We start from the raw sequence: 26949 nt of genomic DNA, 5'->3' as shown, positions 1-26949 counted from the left end.
TTCCTCCAGGCTCACAAACCTTGGCTGCATCTTAGAGCTCCTTATTAATCCTCTGTGTGAAGACGTGGGGTTTGACACCACGCCGAGTACAAGAACATTCAGCAGAGAGCAGAAGAGTTTATTGCACGGAGCAGGAATTCCTCCCTGGTGTAGTCACAAAAGCTTTGAACCATCAGTGGGAGCTCCAGGGCTGGCTGCAATTGGAAGAGGCAGTCCCCAGGCCCAGGGCAGCCATCTGGTGCAGGCTCCCGTTTCATATTTCAGGGGATGAACTCCTGCAGAGTTCACTCACTGCTTCTGCAAAAGCCTCTGCTCTGCACAACTGGGGAGAGTTAAACATGTGGCTTTTCCTTGTGCCCCTTGTGCTCCAGCCTTTCTCCTGGTGTGGGGAGAGGACCAGGATTGCACACTGAACTCTGGAGAAATCAAAGAAAAGTTCATTTTTTCTGTGTATTCCCTTTTCTTGATGCCCATCTTGAAATGTGTTGGACCTCACTTTCTGGGCTGCCGAGTCCCACCTGTATGAATTTGGTGGAAGGTGCAGATGCCATAACCATCAAATCTTGTTGCAGATGTTTAAAGCACTGCCTGGGCTTGTTGGATTCATCCCTTGTGCCAACAGAAGGGGCTGTTCACCTGTGTCTCACCCTCAGGCTGAGGTGGAGGAGGGTTTGTGTGCTGGCTGACTCATGTTCCCTTCTGAGGGGCAGAAAATCCCAGCAGATGTGCAGGGCAGGCAGCGGGGAGCAGTGACTGTTGCAATATTCCGTGATTGCTGCCTCCAAGGCCCTGTCTGCTCCGCATCTTTTGAAACAGCGTTATTTCCAATAATCTAAGTAAAGGAAAGCACTCATCTGTCTCTTTAGAGACCATTTTGAAGGCATTCAGCTTTGGCTGACTCGCTGGTGTGAGTGCAGGATTCTGCCTGGCCAGCACAAACATAAGGCACAGGTCAAGGTTTTGAGTCTGTCCCTGCCCTGCTCCCAGCTCACCTGCAAGGGGAGAAACGTGTGCTTGGTGCAGGTGTTGGAATGAGACTCCTCTGCCTCCATCCTGCTGCTGCTTTTTTGCTTTGGGTTGGTTTTTAACCGATGTGCGCGGAATGCACAATCAGCATCTCACAGGAGCAGCCGTAGCAAAGAGGAAGCTCACACGGAATATAAATAGCCAAATTTTAGAATGTCCCAGTGTAGCAGCTCTCCTGGCTCTTGGCAGGAGCCTGCAGACCGCTGGGAAGCCGTGGCCTCCGTGTGTGGTTTGCAAAGGGGGAACTTTGGGGGATATCACGCAAGTCAGCAAGGCAAAAAATGAATGAATCTGACAGTCTTGGATATGGGAAGGAAATGAAATTTGCTTTTCTGCACATCAGAGTGGGGTGTATCCCCTGCACGTGACATGAAATGCAGAGTGAAAACCCTGCACAGTTGTGGCAATAATTTCCACTGTAGTTGCACAGCGTTTGCCAATGATTCATGGGTTGATCCTGAGATGGTTTTTTCCTCCCATATGATTTAATTTATGAATTTAATTGCATGTCAGCAAGCATCTAATTTTTCTTGATATTTTCATCTGGGGTATACAACTGCCTGGGCAAATCTCTTTTCTGAGTTAGATTGTACAGGACTCTGGTCCTGCTGGACCCAGAGCTTAAGTGGGAGGTACACAGGGGTAGGGCTGACATGCAGGTTGGGTGATGAAGGCTGGGAAAGAGCTCAGGACAAATTGGGAAGCATTTCCATGGCTTTATTTTTTTTGTTGTTGTTGTTTGTTTGGGTTTTTGTTGGTTTTTTGTTTTTGTGGGAAACGGCATCTAAAGGTGGAAGAAAGACAACTTGGCCAACTTGGTTAGGTGCTGTCAGTGTAGATGTTTGATCCAGAGTGGACACAAAGCTTTAGCTGTGCCAGGTTGTGCCAGTCCCCAGGGCAGTGTACTTGAACACAAATTTGTGCCATAATTTATCCCAGAGCACAGAATAAGAGAGGGACAGACACAGGTGCCAGGAAGGATGTTTGGTGTCTGCTGCCTCATGTGGGTGCTCTCAGGGTTGCTCTGGAAGCCACTGAACCCTGGGAAAGGTTCCTGATGTTCACAGCAGAACCTCAAAGTTCCTTGAACTTCAGCAAACCAAACCTCTCCATAGCCTGGCATGAAGTGAGAAAAGCAGGTTCAGCAGAAAGTGAAAAAGTCAGCAACCCTGCCCAGGGGGATTCTCTGCCCTCATTCATTACAGCCATGAATGAGAGGCTTTTTCAAGCTTCCCCTCAGTCTCTGGGCTGGCTGTGCTTCCCTGCCTTGATTCCTTGTGAGAACAGCCCTGGCTTGAGCAGGGTCTGAGAGCAGAGCAGTGGGCACTGCTGTGGTGGGGCTGATAAAGGAGGAGTGTTTGGGTGCACGTGGGATCCATCAGCTCAGGGTCCTGTGGTCCCTGAGGTGTGCAGCCTCTTCTGAGCCTGGGTGTGGCTGTCCCCATGTTCCCAGGGCAGTTTGGAGAGCATTTTTTGCAGGGAGCAGCATCACTTCTGGGGCTCCATCCTAAATCCTTTCATGGCAGTTCTTCCTGAGTGTGTTGTTGTCAATGCTCAGGGCTCTTTGAGGGGCACTTGCAGGGCAAGCTGAGGGCTGGCTCTGGCAGGAGAGCTTTGTCCCCACAGCCTTGTGTCCCAGTGATGGTCACCTCCCCTTCTAACAGCTTACTGCTTTCAGGCATTTTCTCCTTCTGCTGAGCTGTGGGTTTTGGTGTGTGTTCGTCCATGTCCTGCCATTTGGTGAGGGGGTTGGAGGGCGGGGGAGATCCCTGCAGTGTTTAAAAGGATCTGGATAAATCTTCTTAAGGGAGGCACTGACTCAGCAGAGCGTGGTTAGGGAGGAGGAGGAGGAGGAGGAGGGAACCAAATTGTCCTTGTGGGGCTGGAGCTGCTGCTGAGCCCGTGCTGGTATGTGGTGCTGGGAACCTGCCCTGAGAGCATCACCCCTTTCCTCACCAAATTGTTGGTGCTCTCCATCCTGCAGAGCAGAAATGGGAGCCTCATAGCTGGGTGCCTGTCACCCAGAGGTGCCTGAACCCTGTGTCCAAACTGGTCCTGGCTGTGCCTGATCTCACCCTGGTGCAGGTCTCTGGATTTTCCCCAGCTTTGAGCTTTGGATTTCTGACTTGTGCCATGGGCAGCTTGGTTTGACAGTGATTATTTTTATTATTTTTGTTATTTTTATTATTATTTATTAGGGAAGTGCACCAGGGTGGCTGGTTCAGATCACTGAGACTCTGCTCAGATCAGCAGCCAGTGTCACCTCACAGGAGAGGCAGAGGCTTGGGGAGGGGAGCAGCCAGGGCTGGGCACTGAGCTGTGCTGTCACTGTCCCCTTCCCTGCCTTGTGAGGGGTCCCACCTTGCACTGGAACAGCCTGGATCTGCTGAAGGGCTGAGACATGGAGCCAGGGGATGTGGGACAGACCAAGAGCAGCTTCCCAAAGTCCTGGCTCCACTGTGGGCAGGCTCAGCCAGCCAGACACACTGGTGTCACCTGGTTTGCATTTCTGAGCAGGTGAGGGAGAGTCCCTGCCAGCCAGCTGCTGCCTTTGGCTTGCTGGGATCCCTCATAGGAGCCACAAAAGCGTCTCTGCCACGCTTTGCTGTCCTTATCTCATGGTGTATCTTGTTTTTCCATGCAGAGCTCCACACAGGAGATCGGAGAAGAGCTGGAGGATGGTGTGATCTACAGCATATCCCTCCGGAAAGTGCAGCTCCACCACACGGCCAACAAAGGGCAGCGCTGGCTGGGGGTAAGCTGGGGGCTCCTCCTGCCTCAGGGGAGGATTCAGATGTTTCCCTGCCGTGGGAATCATGTGTTGGTTTGGGAGCAGGGAGTGGGAGCACCTGTTGCCCTCTGATGCATGGGAAGGGGTACAGGTGAAACAATCTGCAGTCCCATTTTGAAAAACTAGGGCAACTCTGATTTGTATCTGGAATTTGGCAACTCTGAGGCCTTTCCTGGGGTTTCCCAAGTGCTCAGGTCCTCTCAGCTGGGTTGCTGGCGTTTGCAGTCTGAGGAGACTCAGCCTTCCTTTCCCAGGAGAGGAAGATCCCTGTGGGGATCCCAGCCTAGACCTGACCTTGTGAAGCTGCTGGGAACACTTTGCACTTGATGGTGCCTGTCCTCACCCAGCCCACTGACCTCTGCTCCTGTCCTGGCAGTTTGAGAATGAGTCAGCCTTAAACCTCTACGAGACGTGCAAGGTGCGGACGATAAAAGCCGGGACCTTGGAGAAGCTGGTGGAGTACCTGGTCTCAGCCTTCAAGGGCAATGACTCCACCTATGTCACCATCTTCCTGTGCACCTACCGGGCCTTCGCCACCACCAAGCAAGTGCTGGACCTGCTGTTGAACAGGTGAGGCTGCCCTGAGCCCTAAAAACACAGCTGGGGGTGGCCAGAAAAGCCCCAGCATCTTCTGCTGCGATGCTTTGGGGGTTTGGTGGCTTCTCCCAGCTCTGTCAGCGTGAGGGTTTTGGGACAGGGCAGGGAGGACACAACTTCCCGGAAAGCTGGAGCTCTTCCAGTGAGGTGGCCAGTGCTGGCTGCTTCCCTTCCTGTAATGGGGAGGTGGTGGCAGAGGGAGGAGAGCAGGACACTGCCCAGCAGGTTCATCCTGAGCCCGTGGCAGAGCTGGGGGTGATGTGGAGGGAGAAGAGGCTGCTCTGAGAGGCAGCAGAGTGCAGGGTGCTCACTGCCTCCCCTCTGCCCCCCCAGGTATGGCAAACTCCACGTGCAGGCGAATGGGGACCATGCCAGGCACACTGTGGACGAGAGGATGGAGCTGAAGAAGTAAGTCTGCCTGTGCTCTGGTGGCTCTGCTGGCAGCTCTTTGGGAGGGATCTGTCATCCCAGCGCTGCTCCCGGGCTTGTGGACGTGCACACAGGTTTCTCCTGCCACCTGATTCCCTTTGCCTGTGTTTTCCCCCTTCCTGCAGCACCATCTCCTCCATCCTGGGGGCCTGGCTGGACCAGTACTCGGAGGATTTCCGCAAGCCCCCCGACTTTGCCTGCCTGAAGCAGCTCATCTCCTACGTGCGCCACAACATCCCCGGCTCCGACCTGGAGCGCCGAGCCCGCATCCTGCTGGCCCAGTTCCAGCAGCAGGAGCAGAGCGAGGCCGAGGCAGAAGGTGGGGTCCTCCCCTGGCTTGCAGGGCTCATTTGGGGCTGCAGGTGGAGGGAATGCTGCTGGTTGGCATTAAGGGCCTCCAAAACTTGAGCCACATGGATGAACACCTGTGAACTCTACATGGGGGTTCACTGGGAAGCCAATCCAACTGCAGCAGGAGTGGGATTTCTAAGTGGATTAGCTAATCTGCCTTTAATCCTCTGTAGACACTTGCACTCAGGTTTAAAATGACTATCCTTTTATCTGAGCCTTGTTGCTGGAGGTGCAAAGCTGGATGGGATGAGTGTGTCTGCAGGGAGTTGGTGTGGGCACTGCAGGGCTCAGCCTCACCCTTGTCTCCTGTAGCTGTGGACCACAGCAGCTGCACCTTCCAGCTGGTGGAAGAGAACGGGGTCAGTGATGGGAAGCCAGATTTCCTCTCCTTCTCCCCAGAGATGGTGGCAGAACAGTTCACACTGATGGATGCTGTGAGTAGTCACCCACCAGCTGGCTCAGTGGTGCTCTGGGCACAGGGCCTGGCTCTTCCCATCCCTTTTTCCTTCTTGCCTGTTCTCTCCTCAGAGAACACCAAGGAGCCCTTCTCCATCCCTTTAACTTCCAGGAGCTGTTCAAGAAAGTGGTGCCTTACCACTGCCTGGGCTGCATCTGGTCCCAGAGGGACAAGAAGGGCAAAGAGCACCTGGCCCCCACCATCCGTGCCACAGTCTCCCAGTTCAACAGTGTGGCCAACTGTGTCATTGCCACTTGTCTTGGGGACAGGTCCCTGAAGCCACAGCAGAGGGCCAAGGTGGTGGAGCGGTGGATCGAAGTGGCTCGGGTAGGACAGCTCCCCTCCCACCTCCACCCAGAAGGGATGAGCTTTTGTCCTGCTGGAATACCAGCAGATCCTCCAGCTTTTTTTAACCCCAATCCTGTTATGTCGTTGTCTGCCCTCAGGAGTGCCGGATCCTGAAGAACTTCTCCTCCCTCAGAGCCATCCTCTCAGCCCTGCAGTGCAACGCTGTGCACCGGCTCAAGAAAACCTGGGATGAGGTCCTGAGGTAAGGAGCTCCTGCAGGGCTGCTTCCAAGGGGAATAATATGCTGTGGCACTTGGATGTGTCCATGGGATCACCAGAGCTCCAGCATTGCCTCCTGGAGTGTGCCCAAAACCCAGGGGCCAGTGTAAGGTGTCAGGGACCTAAGGAAGGTGAGGAAATAAAAGCACCTCACCCTTCCATGTGAAACACCTTGGAATGCCTCCCAAACAGCAAGGCCCAGCTGGAGCTGAGCATGACTGGGGTCATTGGGGTGAGCAGAAGAGAGCCCAAGGAGGAAACCCCACCATGGCAGAATTGCTGACTTTTCCCCTTGTCCCCCTGTGCAGGGAGAGCTTCCGCACATTCCATGAGCTCTCTGAGATCTTCTCCGACGAGAACAACCACTCGCTGAGCCGGGAGCTTCTCATCAAGGTAGGGGGAAGGAGGACCCTCATTGCCCTGTTCCTGACAGGCAGCTCAGCTTTCCATGGTGTTCCAGCCACAGGGATAAGGCCCTGGCAGAGCTGCTGGAGTCCCAGGCATGGGTGCAGGCAGGGCGTGCTGAGTCTGGGGAGCAGGCAGGGGTTTCAGACCAAGGCTAGAATTTCTGTTTCTCTGCCCAAAACTTACTAGTTGGAGCTGGCAAATCAATTCAGGGAACAGATAAGCACTGGGATGGGATCCAGAACACCAGGTGACAGCTTGTCCCCAGAGGCAGCTGCATGTTAACAGTCCAGTGCAAAGTCCTCTTGATTCCAGGTGGGGTGGTGGAGTTGGTGAAAGGGTGCAGCAAAAATGCCCTTATTCCATGGAGCTTCTCCACAGATCCCAGCCTAGCTCTGGTTTAGGGACTGAGAGGAAACAAAATGCAAAAGGGAACAAAATGTCCCGTTAGGGAGGCATTTATACAGAAATGAGAGCAGCAGTTCCTATCCACCAAGGCTTTCCTCTCTGTGAGCCATGAAAAAGCTTTGATTCCCTCCTCTTTCCTACAATGAAAGTTACATAAATGAAAATGGGTGTGAATTTTAGCTAATAGGTATTAGTGCCATTTCCCACCTGTGCTGATCCCTCCTCTCTCCACCATCCAGGAGGGCACATCCAAATTTGCCACCTTGGAGATCAACCCAAAGAGGGCTCAGAAGCGGCAGCAGCAGCAGCGAGAGATGGTGAGTGCGGCAGGGCTGTCCCTGTGCCCCTCCCCAGGCTGCTGCCCAGGCTGCTCCCAGCTCTGCTGACCCCTCTGTCCCCACAGGGTGTGATGCAGGGCACCATTCCCTACCTTGGCACCTTCCTGACAGACCTGGTGATGCTGGACACAGCCATGAAGGATTTCCTGGATGTATGTACCTCCTCCCTGTCCTCCCTTTCCTCCCAGAGCCTGGGCTGATAAAAGGAAGGCTGTGTCCTGTATCCCACCCTACATCCTGTATCCCACACTGCACATCCTGTATCCCACACCCCATATCCAACTCTGCCCATCCACCTCTCTCCCAAGGAAATGGGCTACTTTTTCTCAGCAGGGTTACTCACACTGCAGTGGCAGCAAGACAGAGATAGATGGGGGAGGGAGCAATATTCTTCTGCCTGCTCCATCCTGACCTTCATCTCTTTCTTTTCCAGGGTGGGCTGATCAACTTTGAGAAGAGAAGGAAGGTGAGAGCTTTGCCCTGGCAGCTGCACAGCAGGGCTGGCCTGCTGCAATCCCAGGCTGTGCCAGTCACTTTGGGCTTGATCCCTCTCCTTTTTTCCTTTGTGTCCTTCACTTTTGGGGGAGGGCATTCTGGTCTCATGGCTTCCATTTGCTGCAGGAGTTTGAAGTCATTGCACAGATCAAGCTGCTCCAGTCAGCCTGCAACAACTACAGCTTCACACAGGAGGATCAGTTTGTGGAGTGGTTCCACAGCCTGGAGCGACTCAGCGAGGCTGAGAGGTGAGTGAGAGGGAGGTCCCACCACTCATTTCCTCTGACAGCAGCAGCTGCCCCCTGCTCCCTTCTCTGCTCTGCCTCCCTCACACTTGGTGGCAGCACAGGGATCTCAAACCCTCCTCTCTCCCTTCTCAGCTATGGCCTGTCGTGTGAGATTGAGCCACTGTCAGAGTCAGCCAGCAACACGTTGAAGGCCAAGAAAAACACGGGCATCATCAAGAGATGGAGCGAGTGAGTCCCCGGTGGGAGGTGGGGGCCAGCGTGGGGCATCTCTGGCTGGACATTGCAGGGGACCAGGCAGGCATGGCTGCTGTCCTGCCAGCCAAATGCACCCTCACCCTGCCCCCTTCTCACCTGCCCCACCTCTCTCCTGGCAGCCGGCAGCCACCAAGCACAGAGCCCTGTGCCAGCGGCAGCTCCCACTCGAAATCCTTCGACCAGCTCAAGTGTGGGCAGTACCTGTGCAGTGGGGACGCCACTGACTCAGTGAGTGTCACCTCTGCTGGCTCCAGCAGCTCTGACGTGGAGGAGATCAACATTAGCTTCATCCCTGAGTCCCCTGACTGCCAGGAGAAGAAGGTACGTGGCAGCTTGCAGGGTCCAGGGGTCCCAGGGCCGCTGCGGCCATGGTGTGGGGACTGTCCCACCTCTGCCCTGGTGTTGGGGCTGGGGGGAGCAGGCGGGGGGCCCGGGGGCTGCTCTGGCAGCACGGCAAGGCTCTGGTGCCTCCAGTGGCTGTAGCTGTGTCGGTCCCCCGTTGTCACAGGTCAGTGAGATCCCTCTGGCCTCCCTCCCCCAGCGCTGGTACGCCCCGTCTGTGGCCGATGGAGAAGCTAAACCCACTGTGTCCTCCGCATCCCCTCTCCTCCCTGCCCTCCAGTTCTGGGAATCCACCTCCCTCTCTTCCCTGGACACGTCAGGCATCGGCTCAGGCTCCAGCAGTGCCTCCTCCTCTTCCGTCTCCTCCACGCCGGTGACGGCCTCCCGCACTCACAAGCGCTCGGTCTCCGGCATCTCCAGCTACTCCTCACTCTCGCTGCCCCTCTACAACCAGCAGGTCGACGACTGTTGCATCATCCGAGTCAGCCTGGCTGTGGACAACGGCAACATGTACAAGAGCATCCTGGTTAGTAACATCCCCAGGGAGGCGTGGGTGGCTTGTGCTGGTTGGATATGGGCATGGCGCATTTTGGGAGGCTTTAGCAGTGTTCTGAGCTCACAGCACTCTGTGCTCACAGGTGACAAGCCAGGACAAGACCCCCGTGGTTATTCGCAAGGCCATGGCCAAACACAACCTGGATGGGGACCGGCCTGAAGACTATGAGCTTGTCCAGATCATCTCGGAGGAGAGAGGTGTGTGTGTGTGCTGGGGTGCAGGGGCTTTCCTGGGCAGCGCCAGGCTGGAGCTGGGATGAGAGGTGACAGCAAGAGGCATCCTAGCACCTGGGGACAAACCTTAGCCCCACTCTGGTCCCTTTTCAAGGAAAGGGCACCTGACTGACGCTCATCCTTGTTCACTTCCAGAGCTGAAGATCCCCGACAATGCCAACGTCTTCTACGCCATGAACTCCGCTGCCAACTATGACTTTGTGCTCAAGAAGCGGGGTTTCTCCAAGGGGGTGAAGATCAAGCACGGCTCCAGCTCCACCCTGCCCAGGATGAAGCAGAAAGGCCTGAAGATCGCCAAGGGCATCTTCTAGCCTCAGCCCCACTGCCACCCATCACCGACGGGGCCTTGGGGGCAGCTGCTCCGGGCTTGGCTGTGGCCACTCCTTGTGCCACCCTGCAGGGCAGAGGAGTGACCCTCACCCACGGGCGACAGCCGTGCACCTCCTTCCGCACCCAGAGCTGAGAGTTGGGCAACTGGTGTCGGCCTCTGCCTCTCTCTGCACAAGCCCCCGTTCCAATCAGGTCTTTTTTTCTACACAGGAAGGCAGCAGTGGGGGGGATTTGTCTATTTTTTTGTTTTGTTTTGTTTTTTTAAACTTCCACGGTGCGACACTCGGCCAGCCCGGCCAGCCCAGAGCTGGAGCCCGCCTCTGCCGTAGGTGCCTTGTGTCTGAGCGAGCCGAGGAGCAGTGACTTGCAGAGGGGCTGTGTGACAAAGCAGAGCAGGAGCCACCATCACCCCGGAAGGGGCTGCCAAGCCTCCTTCCCAGCTTTCCCAGTGTTACCTCCACGTCTGTCCTCCCTGGGATCACTGGCGTTTCCACCACCGCTCAGCTCTGCCTGTCCTTGTCCTTCCCTTGGGAGAAGCCACGGATGCCCTGGGCTGGGAGATGAGCTGGAAGGATGCAGCCCTGCACCAGCGCTGAGCCCCTGTGGAGGAGCCTGTGGCTGTGCCATGATGGAGTGGGTGCCTCATGCTCTCCCCAGCTGGAAGCCTGAGTGGTCTCGCTCCTCTCCCGATCCAGCACATCCTCCAGCTGGACTGGGCCAGTTCAAACTTGCACCAAAGATCAAATGCCAGTGTCTCTTCTGCCAAGGGGGAGCTTTGGGCCATGCCCCCAGCGCTGCCAGCCTGAGGAGGAGGAGAGCAAAGTTCTGTCTGAAGCTGTGTAAATAGAGACTTCGGATCTGTGTGGGCACAGAGGGGCCAGAGAGCTCAGGTGCTCCAGGTGCCCCAGCTGCCACTGCCTGACCCACAGAAAGTGCCACTCACCTTGGGCTTTAACCGGACTTTTTCAAACACTGACCATGGGAGAAGCAGCAATGAGACTTTTTTTTTTGTATAAAACAAAAAAGTTTACTGATTTTTTTTTCAGTATTTATTGGTTGTAAATAGAAGAGGTAAACTTGTACATTTTACTAATCCAGCCTCCCCCTGCCCTGCAGCCCAGTCCCTGTCCTGTGCCCCCCTGGTATTTAAGGCTGCTGGGAGGGATGCTGGCAGCAGCAGCAGCAGCAGCATTGCTCTGCTGTGCTCATGGGGTGCAGACCCTGCCAGCCCCCCCCCTCCCAAATTCTCTACCACTAATTGCTCGAGCAGGGGCAGAGATGCTTATTTTAATCATTGTAGGAAACACTAACCAAAGGGGGACCTTTTGTTGCTCCTGCCTCCATCTCTGTTTTTTAAGCGCGTCATTCCAGCAGATCTTTTCCGTTTCCCATCCGCCAGTATTCCCAGGTGGTTGTGGTGCCTTTCCCTGCTCCAGGACAGGGACCACAGTCCAGGGGCTGGGGCTGGTGAGGAAGAGGCTGCTTGGGTGTGAGAGTGGCTGGCACAGAGCTCCTCCAGCCCCGCGGCCCCTCAGGCAGCGCTGCCCATGATGCAGATGATGGGAGCTCCTGGTTCCCTGACGCAGGGGCAGCCTCCTGCCTCCCCCCTGCCCAAAGCCCCTGCCCCTGGGCACCAGCACCCCTGGGAGGGTGTTCCCTCTGCTCCGTGCCTGCCCACCCTGGGACTGTCCCCTCCCCTCCCGCTGGTGCCACCGGGGGGACTGGCTGTACCCTGTGTATTTTGTACCACTTCAATGAAGGAGCACACTGCCCGGTGTGACTTGTACACAGCAATGTAATTAGTCTTTGCAATAAAATACTGATGCTCAAATGTCTCTGCCCCAAGGCAGGGCTTGTCCTGTCCTCCTTCCTCAAAATGCCAGCACCTTCCTGGAGAAAGGAGGGATGGGCCTGACTGTGGGGGAGTTCATACTTTCTGTTCACTCTGGGGGTTGAACTTTACTTTGACAAATTGGCGTTTTGGCTGAGGGGCCAGGGCTCAATTTTGAAAAAACCTCATTCCTTTGAACCTGTGATTTGAAACTGTTGCACTTGTAATTATAATTTGTTGGGTTTACCACTGTTGTTACAAGTAACAGCTTTAAAAGCAACTGTAACAGCCCAAAGGGCCTCCTCAGTGGAGGAGAGGAGGTCTTAACTCCTTTTAAAAAAGAAAGCTTGGTGTTCAGGTGTGCTCAGAACACACTGGGGAATGCACAAGATCTAGAAAACGCCAGTAGCTCTTGAATTTTTTGGGGCTTTCTTTTGGTGGGAGCAATGTAGCTGGCAGTGGCCAACTTCTGTGCACCTGAAGCTCTGCCCCTCTGCCAGCTGCCTTCAGTCCTTGTTACCTGCTAGCTGGGGAAGTCAAAACAGACCTGAGAAGTGCATCAGGTAATGAGGACTACAAGCACTACACCCCAGGAAGGGAATTATTCACTGCCAGAAAGTGTATTTTCCTGCTGGCTTTATTTCCAAGATGACCAGCACGGCTCAGTGCTGAAGGCATGGCTCAGTATTTTCACTCCCTCTGGACAAGCAGAAGGGCAGAACCTGCCTTAGGGACTCCAGGAGCACTGGACTGCTTCTTCTCCCAGCATCTCCTCAGGCACTTCTTTTATTTCCCACATGGCCACCAACCTGGAAAGAGTGCACTCCCACACACGGAGAGATTTGGGAATGCAGCTTCTCCCATGTTCTGGTGTGTTTCCAGCTGGTTTGGATTCTGGGCTCGCTCTTGGGAGTTTGTTGAGCCAGTTGCTTTGAGGCAAGGACTTGGTCTGCCATGGGCGCCTGCGCTGCGGCGGGGGCCGTGGGCAGCTCAGGGTGCGCTGCAGGCGCTTGAACATCAGGGTGGGGGGGCGGCAACGCGCACAGGGGGCGCTGGGGACGCAGCACGGCCGCGCCAGGCGCGCTCGGCACCGCAGATCCGGGAGCCGCAGGGAACTGCAAAGACGCAGCAGCAGCGACGGGACTGGGGCCGCCACCGGCGCCGTGTTGGCAAAGGGGGCGAGGGCAACGGGGGGGGGGGGGGGGGGGGGGGGCGGGAGGAGCGGCCGCACACGCGGGGAGCAGGGAGAAAGCGGCCGCTCGGCAGGGGCGGCAGGGGGCGGGGCCGCGGTGACGCCGGTCGGCGGCTCGAAGGGGCGGGGTTAAGGGGCGGGGCCGCGAGCTTGGCGAAACCGGGGGCGGGAACCACGGCAGCCGGGACAGCAGGGACCAACGGGATGGGTGGGGCAACTGCTGCGGGCATCCCCCTTGCGGCAAAGAGCTCAACCAGCGCCCTGAGAGCTGGGACCGGCTCCACGGCAGCCAAATCCCGGCGGGAGATACTAATAAAGAGTCTAATTCTCACTGTGTCCCAAATATCTCTTCACAACAATGCTGCTATATGGCACCTTTTAAGACAGTCGCGCTTTACGACACCCTTTACGTCACTTTTGCTTTACGGCACCTTTTACGACAGTCGCGCTTTACGGCAGTTTTGCGACAGTGTTGCTTTACGGCACGTTTTACGACCGTCGCGATTTACGACAGGTTTTACGACAGTCGCGCTTTACGGCACCTTTTACGACAGTCGCACTTTACGGCACCTTTTACGACAGTCGCGCTTTACGGCACCTTTTGCGACAGTCGCGCTTTACGGCACCTTTTACGACAGTCGCGCTTTACGGCAGTTTTACGACAGTCGCGCTTTACGGCACCTTTTACGACAGTCGCGCTTTACGGCACCTTTTACGACAGTCGCGCTTTACGGCAGTTCTGCTTTACGGCACCTTTTACGACAGTCGCGCTTTACGGCACCTTTTGCGACAGTGTTGCTTTACGGCAGTTTTACGACAGTCGCGCTTTACGGCACCTTTTGCGACAGTCGCGCTTTACGGCCCCTTTTACGACAGTCGCGCTTTACGGCACCTTTTACGACAGTCGCGCTTTACGGCACCTTTTGCGACAGTGTTGCTTTACGGCCCCTTTTACGACAGTCGCGCTTTACGGCACCTTTTACGACAGTCGCGCTTTACGGCAGTTCTGCTTTACGGCACCTTTTACGACAGTCGCGCTTTACGGCACCTTTTGCGACAGTGTTGCTTTACGGCACCTTTTACGACAGTCGCGCTTTACGGCCCCTTTTACGACAGTCGCGCTTTACGGCCCCTTTTACGACAGTCGCGGTTTACGGCCCCTTTTGCGACAGTCGCGCTTTACGGCACCTTTTACGACAGTCGCGCTTTACGGCAGTTCTGCTTTACGGCACCTTTTACGACAGTCGCGCTTTACGGCACCTTTTACGACAGTCGCGCTTTACGGCCCCTTTTACGACAGTCGCGCTTTACGGCACCTTTTACGACAGTCGCGCTTTACGGCAGTTCTGCTTTACGGCACCTTTTACGACAGTCGCGCTTTACGGCACCTTTTACGACAGTCGCGCTTTACGGCCCCTTTTACGACAGTCGCGCTTTACGGCACCTTTTACGACAGTCGCGCTTTACGGCACCTTTTGCGACAGTGTTGCTTTACGGCCCCTTTTACGACAGTCGCGCTTTACGGCACCTTTTACGACAGTCGCGGTTTACGGCCCCTTTTGCGACAGTCGCGCTTTACGGCACCTTTTACGACAGTCGCGCTTTACGGCAGTTCTGCTTTACGGCACCTTTTACGACAGTCGCGCTTTACGGCAGTTTTGCGACAGTGTTGCTTTACGGCCCCTTTTACGACAGTCGCGCTTTACGGCAGTTCTGCTTTACGGCACCTTTTACGACAGTCGCGCTTTACGGCACCTTTTACGACAGTCGCGCTTTACGGCCCCTTTTACGACAGTCGCGCTTTACGGCACCTTTTACGACAGTCGCGCTTTACGGCACCTTTTGCGACAGTGTTGCTTTACGGCCCCTTTTACGACAGTCGCGCTTTACGGCACCTTTTACGACAGTCGCGGTTTACGGCCCCTTTTGCGACAGTCGCGCTTTACGGCACCTTTTACGACAGTCGCGCTTTACGGCAGTTCTGCTTTACGGCACCTTTTACGACAGTCGCGCTTTACGGCACCTTTTGCGACAGTGTTGCTTTACGGCACCTTTTACGACAGTCGCGCTTTACGGCCCCTTTTACGACAGTCGCGCTTTACGGCCCCTTTTACGACAGTCGCGCTTTACGGCACCTTTTGCGACAGTGTTGCTTTACGGCACCTTTTACGACAGTCGCACTTTACGGCCCCTTTTACGACAGTCGCGCTTTACGGCACCTTTTGCGACAGTCGCGCTTTACGGCACCTTTTACGACAGTCGCGCTTTACGGCCCCTTTTACGACAGTCGCGCTTTACGGCACCTTTTACGACAGTCGCGCTTTACGGCACCTTTTACGACAGTCGCGGTTTACGGCACCTTTTGCGACAGTGTTGCTTTACGGCAGTTTTACGACAGTCGCGCTTTACGGCACCTTTTACGACAGTCGCGCTTTACGGCCCCTTTTACGACAGTCGCGCTTTACGGCACCCTTTACGACAGTCGCGCTTTACGGCGCCCTTTACGACAGTCGCGCTTTACGGTACCTTTTACGACAGTGTTGCTTTACGGCACCTTTTGCGAGAGTGTTGCTTTACAGCACCTTTTACGACAGTCGCGCTTTACGGCAGGTTTTACGACTCTTGGGACACAGTGAGAATTAGACTCTTTATTAGTATCTCCCGCCGGGATTTGGCTGCCGTGGAGCCGGTCCCAGCTCTCAGGGTGCTGGTTGAGCTCTTTGCCGCAAGGGGGATGCCCGCAGCAGTTGCCCCACCCATCCCGTTGGTCCCTGCTGTCCCGGCTGCCGTGGTTCCCGCCCCCGGTTTCGCCAAGCTCGCGGCCCCGCCCCTTAACCCCGCCCCTTCGAGCCGCCGACCGGCGTCACCGCGGCCCCGCCCCCTGCCGCCCCTGCCGAGCGGCCGCTTTCTCCCTGCTACCCGCGAGTGCGGCCGCTCCTCCCGCCCCCCCCCCCCGTTGCCCTCGCCCCCTTTGCCGACACGGCGCCGGTGGCGGCCCCAGTCCCGTCGCTGCTGCTGCGTCTTTGCAGTTCCCTGCGGCTCCCGGATCTGCGGTGCCGAGCGCGCCTGGCGCGGCCGTGCTGCGTCCCCAGAGGCCCCTGTGCGCGCTGCCGCCCCCCCACCCTGGCGTTCAAGCGCCTGCAGCGCACCCCGAGCTGCCCACGGCCCCCGCCGCAGCGCAGGCGCCCACGGCAGACCAAGTCCCTGCCGGCGTTTCGGCGCAATCCCCCGGTCCCGGCACGGCACCGGGTGTGCTGGGACCGGGGCGCCCCAGCCCGCCGAGCCACCCCGTGCCGGCGCCGCGGCGTCTGCACCGGTGGCTGCTGCCTCCGCCGTGCCTGCCGCCGCCCCTGCCCGCCGGGCCAGCCGCCACCCCAGCTCCCAGCGGCTGCACGCCACGCTCCAGCCGCCGACTGGCCCACCGCCCGCCGTGCCCCCTCCGCGGCAGCCTCCCGCCGCCTCCCCGCCGCTCCTCCCGCCACCCCGGGATCATCTCCCGCTGACGAGGCCGCCCCGCCGCCGCCCGTGGCCGCTTTGCCGCTCCTGCCGCTGCCGCTGCATGGCGGGCCGAGCCGCGCCTTCCCCAGCGCAGCCTCCCGCTTCAGAGCCGCTGGATGGCGCGGCTCCGCCGCCTCCTGCAACCGCGGCCGTCCCGTCGTTCCCGGCCGCGGCCGCAGCCCCATCTCCCGTTGCCCCAGCCCCGTCTCCCGTTGCCGCAGCTCCGCCGCCTCCCGCACCCCCCCGCCGCCATCACGGCTTCCCTAGTGGCACCACCCGCGCATGCACAGTTGCTACAACCGCCCCCCCCCCCCCCCCCCCCCCCCCGCACCAGAGATATCACTCCGCGCCGGCTCATCCAACCACAGCGCCGCTTCCGGGATCAGCCGCACGCATGCGCAGTTCTATTTGCACGGCGCGCCGCCGCCGCCGCCGCCGCCGCCGCCGCCGCCGCCGCCGCCGCCGCCGCCCGCCGCCCCGCCGCCCCCGCCGCCCCCGCCGCCCCCGCCGCCCCCGCCGCCCCCGCCGCCCCCGCCGCCGCTTTGTTGCAGCCCGGTCCCGGTTCCGAGCCGCTGCGCGGCCACGGCCGCCATCCCTCTGCCCTGGCACGCCGCTTCCGCCGCCACCGGGTCCATTCACGGCACCACAGCGGGCGAAAACTGCAGCGCCTCGCATGTATCCTTCCGCGGTATTGTTTTTAACGGTTATTGTTTTTAAGGGTTAACCCTCTGTTAACGTGGGTCCTTTTTCGGGCTCGTGCTGGCCACAAAAAGGTACCCGGACGTCCGTAACTCTTTGTGTTTGTTGTCTCATATTGTCCTAATTCAAATTGTCCAAATTATTATTACTCTAATTGTATGACTATTTTTATAACCCTTTTATTACTATTAAACTATTAAAATTTTAAAAACAAGTTGGCGTTTTTAACGGGGAGGGTGGAATATGACAGCTGCTTTAATAAATACAGGACAGACAGCGAATTATTTTGCCCCTGCAAATGCCAACCCTTTGATCCCAACACAAAAGAATTTCGAAAAAGAACTGTTCCCAAACAGCTCCAGAGTCCCCTCAGTGTTTGGGACAGATTTCTCGACCCAAAATGAGACACTAAACCCTGGACATTCACCAGCATTAATCCCAAAATTAGAAAGCTCACAAAAATCTTTTGATAATTTTCAGCTAACAGACTGGGATGAAGTCAGAGGCCAGATTTGCAAAGAAGAAAGTCTAAATCCTCCGGTGAACCTTCCCCACCCCTCCTCTCCCCTTTCCTGTCAGGCACAAGCAGCACCCACTCCTCCTGCCAGCCCCCTGTCCCCCCTGCAGCAGCCCCATGCCTGGTGCAGCCCAATCCATGAGTGGTTGGAGGTGTTTCCATCCAGGCCAGGTGTCTGGAGTAGGGCAGAGCTCTGCCTGTTGGAGCCCTGGTGCTGCAGCTCCGGCAGCCTCGGCTTCCCTGGTGCTGTCACTTTCCCGGGCCCAGCAGTCGCTCAGATTCCCGTGGGTTACCATGGGCTGTATTTATAGTTTGCTGGGCTAAAAATAAAAGCCCCAAGTGCTGGGTTCCCTGATTCCAGCCTCATGGAATCAGGGATGCCCAGGAGCCCCCAGGACGGGTCTGGTGGGGGATGTTGCCCGGGGCTGTGATGCCTTGGGGCCTGCTCCCATGGAGGGTTGATAAAAGTTTATTTTTTGGAGATGATGGAGCTGCTGCATCACTGCCTGCTCTTGCTCAGCACAGAGCCTCGTGCAGGACTCTCATCCCACTAAAAATACTTCCTCTGTCTCATCAGGCTCAGTCTAGCAAAGCCTGTGAGTGGAGAGGATGGAGGCATCCGTGCTCCTGGCTGTGGCTACCAGATGGCACGTGAGGAAACCCCGCACAGCCCAGCTCTGAGAAAATGTGCTGCCAGATCCCTCTGAAAAACCTCTCTATGTGCAGCATTGGTTTGTGCTGGTGCTGAGCCCCCTGTGTGTGTGCCCAGCAAACATTCCTGCCTGCTCCTCACTGGTTTCCAAGCCAGGTCCCTCTGCAGCTCCCACCATGCCAGACACAAGTGCTGGGCACTGCAGGGCAGTGTTCCAGAGGGAGGATGTGCAGGAGAAACGGGCCTGAACGTGAGGGGTCCAATGCATCCCCTCTGAGGAGAGACCTTCAGCCATTCCTGGTACCAGGGGAAGCCAAAGTCAGTAATTTCTCAACTGTTTCTTAACCTGGGGCTTTGTGAACAGAACTGAGCTCCAAGGGCAGTATGGGGGAGCGGGATCTCGTCTGTCCCTCTGGCTCTGTCCCAGTCCCACCACGCCACCAGCACGGAGCAGCTTTCAGAGCCGATGGGCTCCAGCATCTTCCCCCTCCTGTCTCCGTGGCTCACCTGCAACAAAAAAACAAAACAACCAAGATCCCGGCGTGGCACTGCCTTGCAGGGCTGCATCTGAGCGCTTTCCCTGCACAAAACCTTGCAGATTTAACCAAAACCAAAGCAGGAGTATCTGCTGCCAGACTGGCTGTACCCTGTGTATTTTGTACCACTTCAATGAAGGAGCACACTGCCCGGTGTGACTTGTACACAGCAATGTAATTAGTCTTTGCAATAAAATACTGATGCTCAAACGTCTCTGCCCCAAGGCAGGGCTTGTCCTGTCCTCTTTCCTCAAAATGCCAGCACCTTCCTGGAGAAAGGAGGGATGGGCTTGACTATGGGGGAGTTCATACTTTCTGTTCACTCTGGGGGTTGAACTTTACTTTGACAAATTGGCTGTTTTGGCTGAGGGGCCAGGGCTCAATTTTGAAAAAACCTCATTCCTTTGAACCTGTGATTTGAAACTGTTGCACTTGTAATTATAATTTGTTGGGTTTACCACTGTTGTTACAAGTAACAGCTTTAAAAGCAACTGTAACAGCCCAAAGGGCCTCCTCAGTGGAGGAGAAGAGGCATTTACTCCTTTTCAAAAAGAAAGCTTGGCGTTCAGGTGTGCTCAGAACACACTGGGGAATGCACAAGATCTAGAAAACGCCAGTAGCTCTTGAATTTTTTGGGGCTTTCTTTGTGGTGGGAGCAATGCAGCTGGCAGTGGCCAACTTCTGTGCACCTGAAGCTCTGCCCCTCTGCCAGCTGCCTTCAGTCCTTGTTACCTGCTAGCTGGGGAAGTCAAAACAGACCTGAGAAGTGCATCAGGTAATGAGGACAACAAGCACTACACCCCAGGAAGGGAATTATTCACTGCCAGAAAGTGTATTTTCCTGCTGGCTTTATTTCCAAGATGACCAGCACGGCTCAGTGCTGAAGGCACGGCTCAGTATTTTCACTCCCTCTGGACGAGCAGAAGGGCAGAACCTGCCTTAGGGACTCCAGGAGCACTGGACTGCTTCTTCTCCCAGCATCTCCTCAGGCACTTCTTTTATTTCCCACATGGCCACCAACCTGGAAAGAGTGCACTCCCACACACGGAGAGATTTGGGAATGCAGCTTCTCCCATGTTCTGGTGTGTTTCCAGCTGGTTTGGATTCTGGGCTCGCTCTTGGGAGTTTGTTGAGCTTGCTGGAAGGTTTCTCAGCCAGCAATTCTGAAAATGCAGCAGTGGCTCCCAAACACCCAGAATGCTGCCTTCCAGCAGTCAGTGCAGAGAACATCATCAGCTTAGTACAAGCTCTGCCTTCCCAGATCCTGATGCTGAACCCTTGACTCTCAAGGAGCAAGAGCAGAGACAGTTCTGTCCACAGCAGCCACACTGCTTACTGAGTTCACACATAGTCCAGAATTTCTGTCTCCATTTCATTTTCACTCCCATCAGAAGGCTTGAAGTCCTCTTCCTCCTCCTCTTCATCATCCTCATCCTCTCCAGATTCATATGCCAGCTGCTCTTTGCCATCTTCACTACTTGTTGTATTTGAGAAAAGAGCTTAAATTGGGAAGAAAGAAAGACACTGTGATGCCTCTCTCAGTGCAACCCGGGGGCATTTGCAATTGAGTTCACAGAACCTGTGAAGGCAGCAGCCTCAGGGGCATAGCTAATATTGCTCATCTTAACAGAATTTGATCAAGGCCAGAGCAATCCAACTCCACACTCCAGGAAGGAGAGCAGAACAGCAACAGAGCTACAGTGCTGTACCTCCTCTCCTGTGTCATTCTGACCCAATTCACTGGGATATTATTGCTTTGGCCCAGCATCATCAAGAAATAATTTTCTCACTTTTTGGTCAATCAATAATATCAATAAAAAGTAAAATGCCACCAACAGATACATCAGTCAGAATTAAGATCTTGTTTATCACTGTGCAAAAGACATTTAAAAGCTGAAGGGCTTTTGATACTGGGAAGATGAAATAGAAAACCTTAACTCCCAGCCATCCCTAATGCCAGCCCACATTCCCACTGCAGGCCAGCAGCCTCAGCTCCCACACTGGAATGAGCCACATCCCAAAGAACACAAAGGATGCAGAACACTTCTGCCTCAGTGCCAAGCACAACATCCTCATGTTCAGAGCATCCTTACCAGGTCTGGTGGATCTGATGATCTGCTTTATCATCAGGGACATGCTGTCCCTGAGGTCATCACTTGTCTTGGCAAGGCACCACCCGTCCCGCTCTGTGCATTCCGACTCAGTGCCGTCATTCCGATGGATGATCTTCTGCAGGCTAAAGAGAGCAAAAGGGAAGGAAACCTTAATCTTCTGCACTCAGGTGTGAGTTTCAAATGAGACACACTGCTTTACTTCCATTTCCTTTCACTGAGCTGGAATAGAACAGTTGGTTATCCACGGTAATTGTCAGATGGGAAAGGAAGTTCATGTGTGAAAAAACTTTTCTGTTTTTATTGAGCAACTGAACACCTCTGATGTTCCTGCTCAGGGGGAGAGGGGTGAATGGACAGGGTATAAACAACAGGTTTTGAAATCTGTCTGTAAGACTCAGCTGTCAAGAGTGCAGTACCTTTCCACATTTAAGTCACACAGCTGGTAGAACATCTGGCGGTAAGGGGGCAAGGCTCCTTCTCGGAAAATGTAGACAGATTCCTAAGAGGAGGAAAGAAGGAAAGGATTCATGTGCATTTTATGCTGTAATAAAAGTACTTCCAATGGGCTGATTCAACAACATGGTTCTTCCATGAGAAACAAGTTATAAGGCATAGATCTGTATGTGGCAGAAGATAAAAGCTGAATGAGGAAAGCCCCAAAATGTCCCTACAGTCACATTAGCACTGCTGTGCAGAGAACACACTTCACCTCTCCAGTCTGCAGCCCTTCTGCAGCCTGTCACTGCCTAGCAGTGCATCATGGGCTTCACTCTAGCAAAAAGAAGGAATAGTAAGACTCATTTATTTATTTATTCCACCCTGTTGGATTTTGCAGCATGACCTCATAAAGACATGGTGATTTTTTTGCACTTCGCTGCCCATGAAGTTCCAATTTTATCAAATGAAGCAAAATACTCCTCACATCTATGATGAGGGTGGAAAGCAGCAATCCCACCCTGCAGCATGTAACAAAATACACTCAGGTGGTGTTCATAGTGCCATATCCAACTGGGAGCTTCCCAGGCAAACCTGAGCACATCAAATCACTCACAGCTGATCCCCTGATGACTGATAAGCCAGGAATCATCCCTATTTCACTGAGATATTTCAGTGAAATAGGGATATTTCTATACCAAGATTTTGGTATAGAAAGTCATGCTTACCTTCAGCTTATACCTGCTGGAGGGGGGCTTTTTTGCCCCAGATGTACCAGCTGAACCCAGCCCCTGTTTCAGGTCATGGACACTGACTGTGTGACTTCCTGAAAGGAAAACAAAGAGTCCTAATGAGGGACATCTTTCATAATGGACTGTCACTTCTCTCTGTTGATTCAACAAAACCAGACCAACCAGAGCATGTGCTTTGTTCATTCTTAAGAGATGTTACCGGACAGTCCCAGGAAAAGTGCTGACTTGGGCAGCTTTTTCCAGAGCCCATTTGTTCATAATTTTAACCTTTTGTACTCTCCTTTGAATTCACTGCACCTCAGTGAATTCTGAATTCCCAGTGTGGCTTGCAGAACCCCCTCCTGCCTGCTAACAGATATTGTGGCTCAGCCAGACTCTCACAACACTTCCCAGCAGATTTTTCTCTGGCTTAACAGCAGCAATATTATAACCAGAACACAAGCTCTAGTTCTGGCCCAGCTAGAACACAGGAAGACCCTTCACCACCTGTGACTGGGATGGAGCAAACAAAGAAGCAGAAGAGCCAGGCAGCCCTTCTGGGCCATACCTTGTTTCTTGACAGTGATGGGCAGGCTGTAGTTGTACGTGCTGCGTTTTGCTTTCACAGGCATGTCAGTAGCAGCATAACCTAGAGGTGAAAACCAAAATCCAATCATGAACTGAGGGCAAGCACTCTGCAGAATATCCCCAGCTCAGGAACACAAGGGCTGGACTGGTGTGGGAAGGGCAGGCTGGTCTTTGGGATATGCTGGTTTTAGCAGGGTGGGGAGAAGAGATCAACAAAACCCTTTAACTTGGAAATGTGATCTGATGTCAGTGAGTGGATGCCAGCTCTGTCATGGACTTAGTAGATGGCACCAGAAACTTCTTTTCCTCAACTTGTCCTTTGCAAAATCAAAACAGGGAATGCCATATCCAAGGTCTGAGACCAGCATCCTGCAGGAAATGCTGAGGTCCTTAAGGAAAAGCTGCTCTGTGAGCACCAGAATTCCTGCTTGGTGCCTCCCCTGAGTGAGGAGGAGGATGCTCTGCTACACCCACTTGGGTGTGGAACACATGGAATTGTTTAGAATGTGCCAAATGAGAAAAGTGCCATTGCCTATGAAAGAAAGTATTACAGGAGTTTTAAAAAGAACTACAGTAAGCAAGGAGTGCAAAAGGTGACATGTTCATCAGAGCAGAAATATGGCAAAAGAGTTTGAAAAACACATAAAAAGAAAAATACTACCAGGATTAACCAGAAAGCAGAGAGAGCAGCTCTGTGGGTTGGGCTCTTTTACCATATTTCATTCCACAGCGAATTCGGAAGTCCAGCACTTGATAAATCTTTGCTTCGGGGTGTTTCCTGGGGTCATACCCAAACCTAACCCACAAGCTTCTCCAAGGACCTGTTAACTGCACAAACACATGAGGGAACATGGTTACAAAAAAGCACCACAGTGTTGCAACTTCATTCAGTAGCAAGGTCCTTGGAAAGTTCTAATATTTTCCCTTCATTGCCCAAAGATATTGGTTTTACCAGCTCTTTGCTCACTTGCCATGCTAATATTTATACACTGAAATATATTTGTACACTTGGCAATCAAAGCACAAATATTTGTATGCTTCTACAAACCAACCTGCAAGGTCACAGCCAAGTGCTTGTGTGGAAAAGCTCTGGCTACCACTGCCAGGTGAACAGTCACTTGGAGTGACCAAAGTTTTTCTGATTTTCTAAAGTTCCCAGTAATGACTGTTTTGTTGTTTTGAGCTCCTGAGAATCTCTTGTTGGTGTTTCTTCAGTGAGTCCAACTCAGAGTACACAAACAATTGTAATTGCTCACAAAAGTACCACTCACCATGTAATAGGCCAAATAAGGCAGCAGCACCTTCAGCTTGTCTGGATGGACACTGATGTTGGCTTTGACTGCATTGCGAGACCACACGGGACGCACCTCAAAGAGCTGCAAGGACACACAGACAGCCACACATCAGTGGGAAGGGGTTCCCAAAGAGCTGCAAGGACACACAGACAGCCACACATCAGTGGGAAGGGGTCCCCAAAGAGCTGCAAGGACACACAGACAGCCACACATCAGTGGGAAGGGGTTCCCAAAGAGCTGCAAGGACACACAGACAGCCACACATCAGTGGGAAGGGGGTCCCAAAGGCAGAGCAGCTTTCCAAGTGCACTCAGGTCCATATCAGAGCCTTTGGCCCTCAATAGGAGTTGTTGGATGGTGATGTCAGAACTCATAGGGCTTAATGAGAGTTAAGCCACAGATTCAAAGCTTGTCTTGCAGAACTGAAATGAACAGAGCAGTGTCAGCAGCATCTACTTACACTTGGGTCAGTCAGTCACAATCACCAAGAATTTCTAGGGGAAAAAAAATCTACTTTTTCCTCCCCAGGACAGTGCTGAGACCAGGATAAGGCACACACCTTTCTCAGCTCTTCCTCCACCTTTTTATCCACAGGATTGGTGCACACTTTCTTCCAGTTCTGTACAGCAGCATCCAGGGGCTTAGTTGGGATTTCCTCATCATCAAAGTTGACAAAGATGGCATTGTGTGGGCGCCGGGCTCTGCTGAGGCCAATCAGGTTCTCACCAGACACCTGGGGATTGTTGTATCCCTCCCTAAGGAACAGGGAAAGACAAAAGGGACTCAGCAGGGTGAGCAATGGGTTGGTTTAACTTTGGCTCAACCTCCCTTGATCACACACACTGGTACCCTAAAAGACTCTCGTGGCACCACTGAAGAAAGAAAATTTAAATTTAAATAAATCCCAAAACTTCTAAACTACATCTGTTTGCACACTGACAGAGGAGCTCTGCCCTGGCTGGCAGGAAAACCCCCCAGCACTTGGGAATGATCTGTATGAAATGTGTTTTGGAAAGGCTTCACCCTCTGCATTTGTTCTCCTGGAGCTACTGCAGCTACTCACTGGGACAGGGGCAAAGCAAGAGGGAACTGCAGGTACCCACTCCATCTGGAAATTCCTTTTCCTTTAAAAAGAAACAGTGGAGGCCAACAGTGAGAAAATGAAAGCTGTTTCTTGTGGGAGATCTCCCAGACTGTTCTTCTGGCAAAGCCATTCGAGGTCAGGAGAGCACAGGAACACATGGCATCGATCCTTGGAAACTCTGCCCTTGGCTCCAGCCCTCTGGAAGCAGGCAGGAGCTGTGTTCTGCATCCCATAATGTGTGAGGTGAGCTGGGAGAGGCATCATCTTCACCTCAAGCCCAGCTCCCCTCACCTGGCAAATCCTCAAGTGGAATTTTGCTGAGGTTGCCACTGCCATGCAGCTTCTCGTGCTTTTTTGCCTCTGTTGTGCCAAATCAAGAGGGATGAAACAGCACAAGGCAGCAAATTAAAAGGGTGAAACACATGAAAAATGTATCATGAGAAAAGGCACTGACCTGTGCTGTATATCTGGGCGATAAAAATAGTCCACAGGAGTGTCCAGACGTGAGAAAATAGGTGGTGGGATGTAAAGAGGTAAATCTTTATTGAAAAACTCTTCCTTCTCTGGTTTGAGCATCAGGACTTTGTCATACATGGAGGTTTGTTTGCCATCAGGGCCAGAGTGCATTGCCAGGTACTGGAAGTCAGACATTCCTGTGAGAAACAAAAGTTAAAAAAATGTGAAGTTTGTGTGAATCCAACAATATCTCTCACACTCAACTTTCAGGAGCAGGAGTCTGACAAGTTTATGCAAAGGTTTATCCAGCAAGGAGGCTGTAACAACACTTGATTTTCCTTCCAGTCCTCAGCTGCTTAGGAGGAAACATTTCTCTTTCCCATCAAACACACCCATCCCTAAGCCACCTGCACACAATCCCAAGGGTTACCTTGAAATTTGTAAACAGTGGTGACAATCCCAAGAATCTCCATCTCAAACTGCACTTCTGGCTGGATTTGTTCCTCGGGGTCCAACTGCTGCTTCTTCTTGCTCCTCCTGGTGACCCTGAGCAGCATGGTGGAGGTGGGGAAGCGGTTGGCACACACGGGGTGGCAGTAGGGGTCCTTGGGACGGAAATACAGCTCCAGCCTTTTGGCAGGGTCAGCGTAGATCTGTCAGCAAGGGGGCACAGCCCCTGTCAGCATGTCACCCACACAGCCCTGTGCTCCTGTGCCAGCCCCCAGCCCCACACGCTGCTGTGGGTACTGGCTGTGCCCCTCACACAGCCCCAGGGGGATCATCCCTGCCCCACATCGCACTCACATCCTGGGTATCAGGAAAAATAAATTAAAAATATTATATCCTGGATATGAGGAAGGAATTCTTCTCTGTGAGGGTGGGGAGTCTCTGGCACAGGCTGCTCAGAGAAGCTGTGGCTGCTCCATCCCTAGAAGGAAAGGTAGGAGCAAGCTGGTCTAAAGGATGGTGTCCCTGCCCACAGCAAGAGGGTGGAATTGAATGAACTTTATGGAACCTTTCAACCCAAACCATTCTACGATTCCATTATTTTACTGCACACCGCCTGAATCCCTGCTCGGGGACAGCAGGGAAGGGGCATCACCCCCACACCACCCACGGGCCCCGCGTGGGGACACGCTGGGCTAGAACGACTCACACAGAGGGTCCCACGCGGAGGCTCTCCCCAGCCCCAGCCCCCCCCGCCTCCTCCCGCCCTATCCCCTTGCCCAGGGCCGGTCTCACCGCCCCTCACCCTCAGCCCAGCGGGCCCGCACACCCCCCGGCCCCCCTCACCCGCGACACCCCCTGCTCTCCTCCCAGCGTCCGCAGCATGGCCCCGACGTCCCGGACGAGCCCCGGGTACTCCACGCAGACCAAGCGCGGCTTGCGGGGCAGCTCCAGCACGGCCGAGCCCCGCGGGCCCCGCTGCCGCGCCGCCGCCATCGCTGCGCGCCGCTCCCTCCCGGCGCCGCCCCGCGCACCGCGGCACGAAG

At 54.4% G+C, this 26949-nt stretch overlaps 2 protein-coding genes and 1 long non-coding RNA gene across 7 annotated transcripts in view; 2 read left to right on the top strand and 1 right to left on the bottom strand.

Annotated features, from left to right (window-relative positions):
• RALGDS (ral guanine nucleotide dissociation stimulator) overlaps positions 1–11659 on the top strand; it is a 56245-nt gene extending 44586 nt beyond the window's left edge. For 3 of the 5 annotated variants that reach the window (XM_036393922.2, XM_036393920.1, XM_036393918.2), the window contains exons 2-18: positions 3671–3781; positions 4194–4387; positions 4748–4822; positions 4969–5162; positions 5507–5628; positions 5763–5978; positions 6098–6201; positions 6527–6611; positions 7271–7348; positions 7435–7521; positions 7803–7835; positions 7991–8112; positions 8245–8340; positions 8487–8688; positions 8876–9235; positions 9348–9462; positions 9634–11659. In XM_036393922.2, the coding sequence (XP_036249815.1) occupies positions 3671–3781; positions 4194–4387; positions 4748–4822; positions 4969–5162; positions 5507–5628; positions 5763–5978; positions 6098–6201; positions 6527–6611; positions 7271–7348; positions 7435–7521; positions 7803–7835; positions 7991–8112; positions 8245–8340; positions 8487–8688; positions 8876–9235; positions 9348–9462; positions 9634–9809 (2370 nt within the window). In that variant the 3' untranslated portion in view covers positions 9810–11659. The remainder of the gene's footprint in view (positions 1–3670; positions 3782–4193; positions 4388–4747; positions 4823–4968; positions 5163–5506; positions 5629–5762; positions 5979–6097; positions 6202–6526; positions 6612–7270; positions 7349–7434; positions 7522–7802; positions 7836–7990; positions 8113–8244; positions 8341–8486; positions 8689–8875; positions 9236–9347; positions 9463–9633) is intronic. The other 2 variants (XM_036393921.2, XM_036393919.2) reach the window with 2 other exon arrangements.
• Positions 11660–16873: 5214 nt separating this feature from the next.
• LOC129046900 (uncharacterized) lies at positions 16874–18963 on the top strand. The gene is made up of 2 exons (XR_008508748.1): positions 16874–17024; positions 18582–18963. It is a non-coding gene; the product is annotated as an uncharacterized LOC129046900 (long non-coding RNA).
• Positions 18964–19584: 621 nt separating this feature from the next.
• Positions 19585–26899, bottom strand: GTF3C5 (general transcription factor IIIC subunit 5). Its single transcript, XM_036394204.2, has 11 exons — positions 26750–26899; positions 25887–26109; positions 25455–25653; positions 24476–24671; positions 23893–23997; positions 23335–23449; positions 22602–22682; positions 22031–22128; positions 21284–21366; positions 20847–20989; positions 19585–20252 (listed from the first exon to the last, which is right to left on the bottom strand). The coding sequence occupies exons 1-11, from the start codon at positions 26897–26899 to the stop codon at positions 20095–20097; spliced, it is 1551 nt and encodes a 516-aa protein (XP_036250097.1). The 3' UTR covers positions 19585–20094.
• Positions 26900–26949: the final 50 nt, after the last annotated feature.

Source organism: Molothrus ater, chromosome 20, assembly GCF_012460135.2.
Source record: "Molothrus ater isolate BHLD 08-10-18 breed brown headed cowbird chromosome 20, BPBGC_Mater_1.1, whole genome shotgun sequence".
Taxonomy (NCBI): Eukaryota; Metazoa; Chordata; class Aves; order Passeriformes; family Icteridae; genus Molothrus; species Molothrus ater.
The sequence above is the reverse complement of the archived record's forward strand: the minus strand, read 5'-3'. Positions and strand labels throughout refer to the sequence as shown.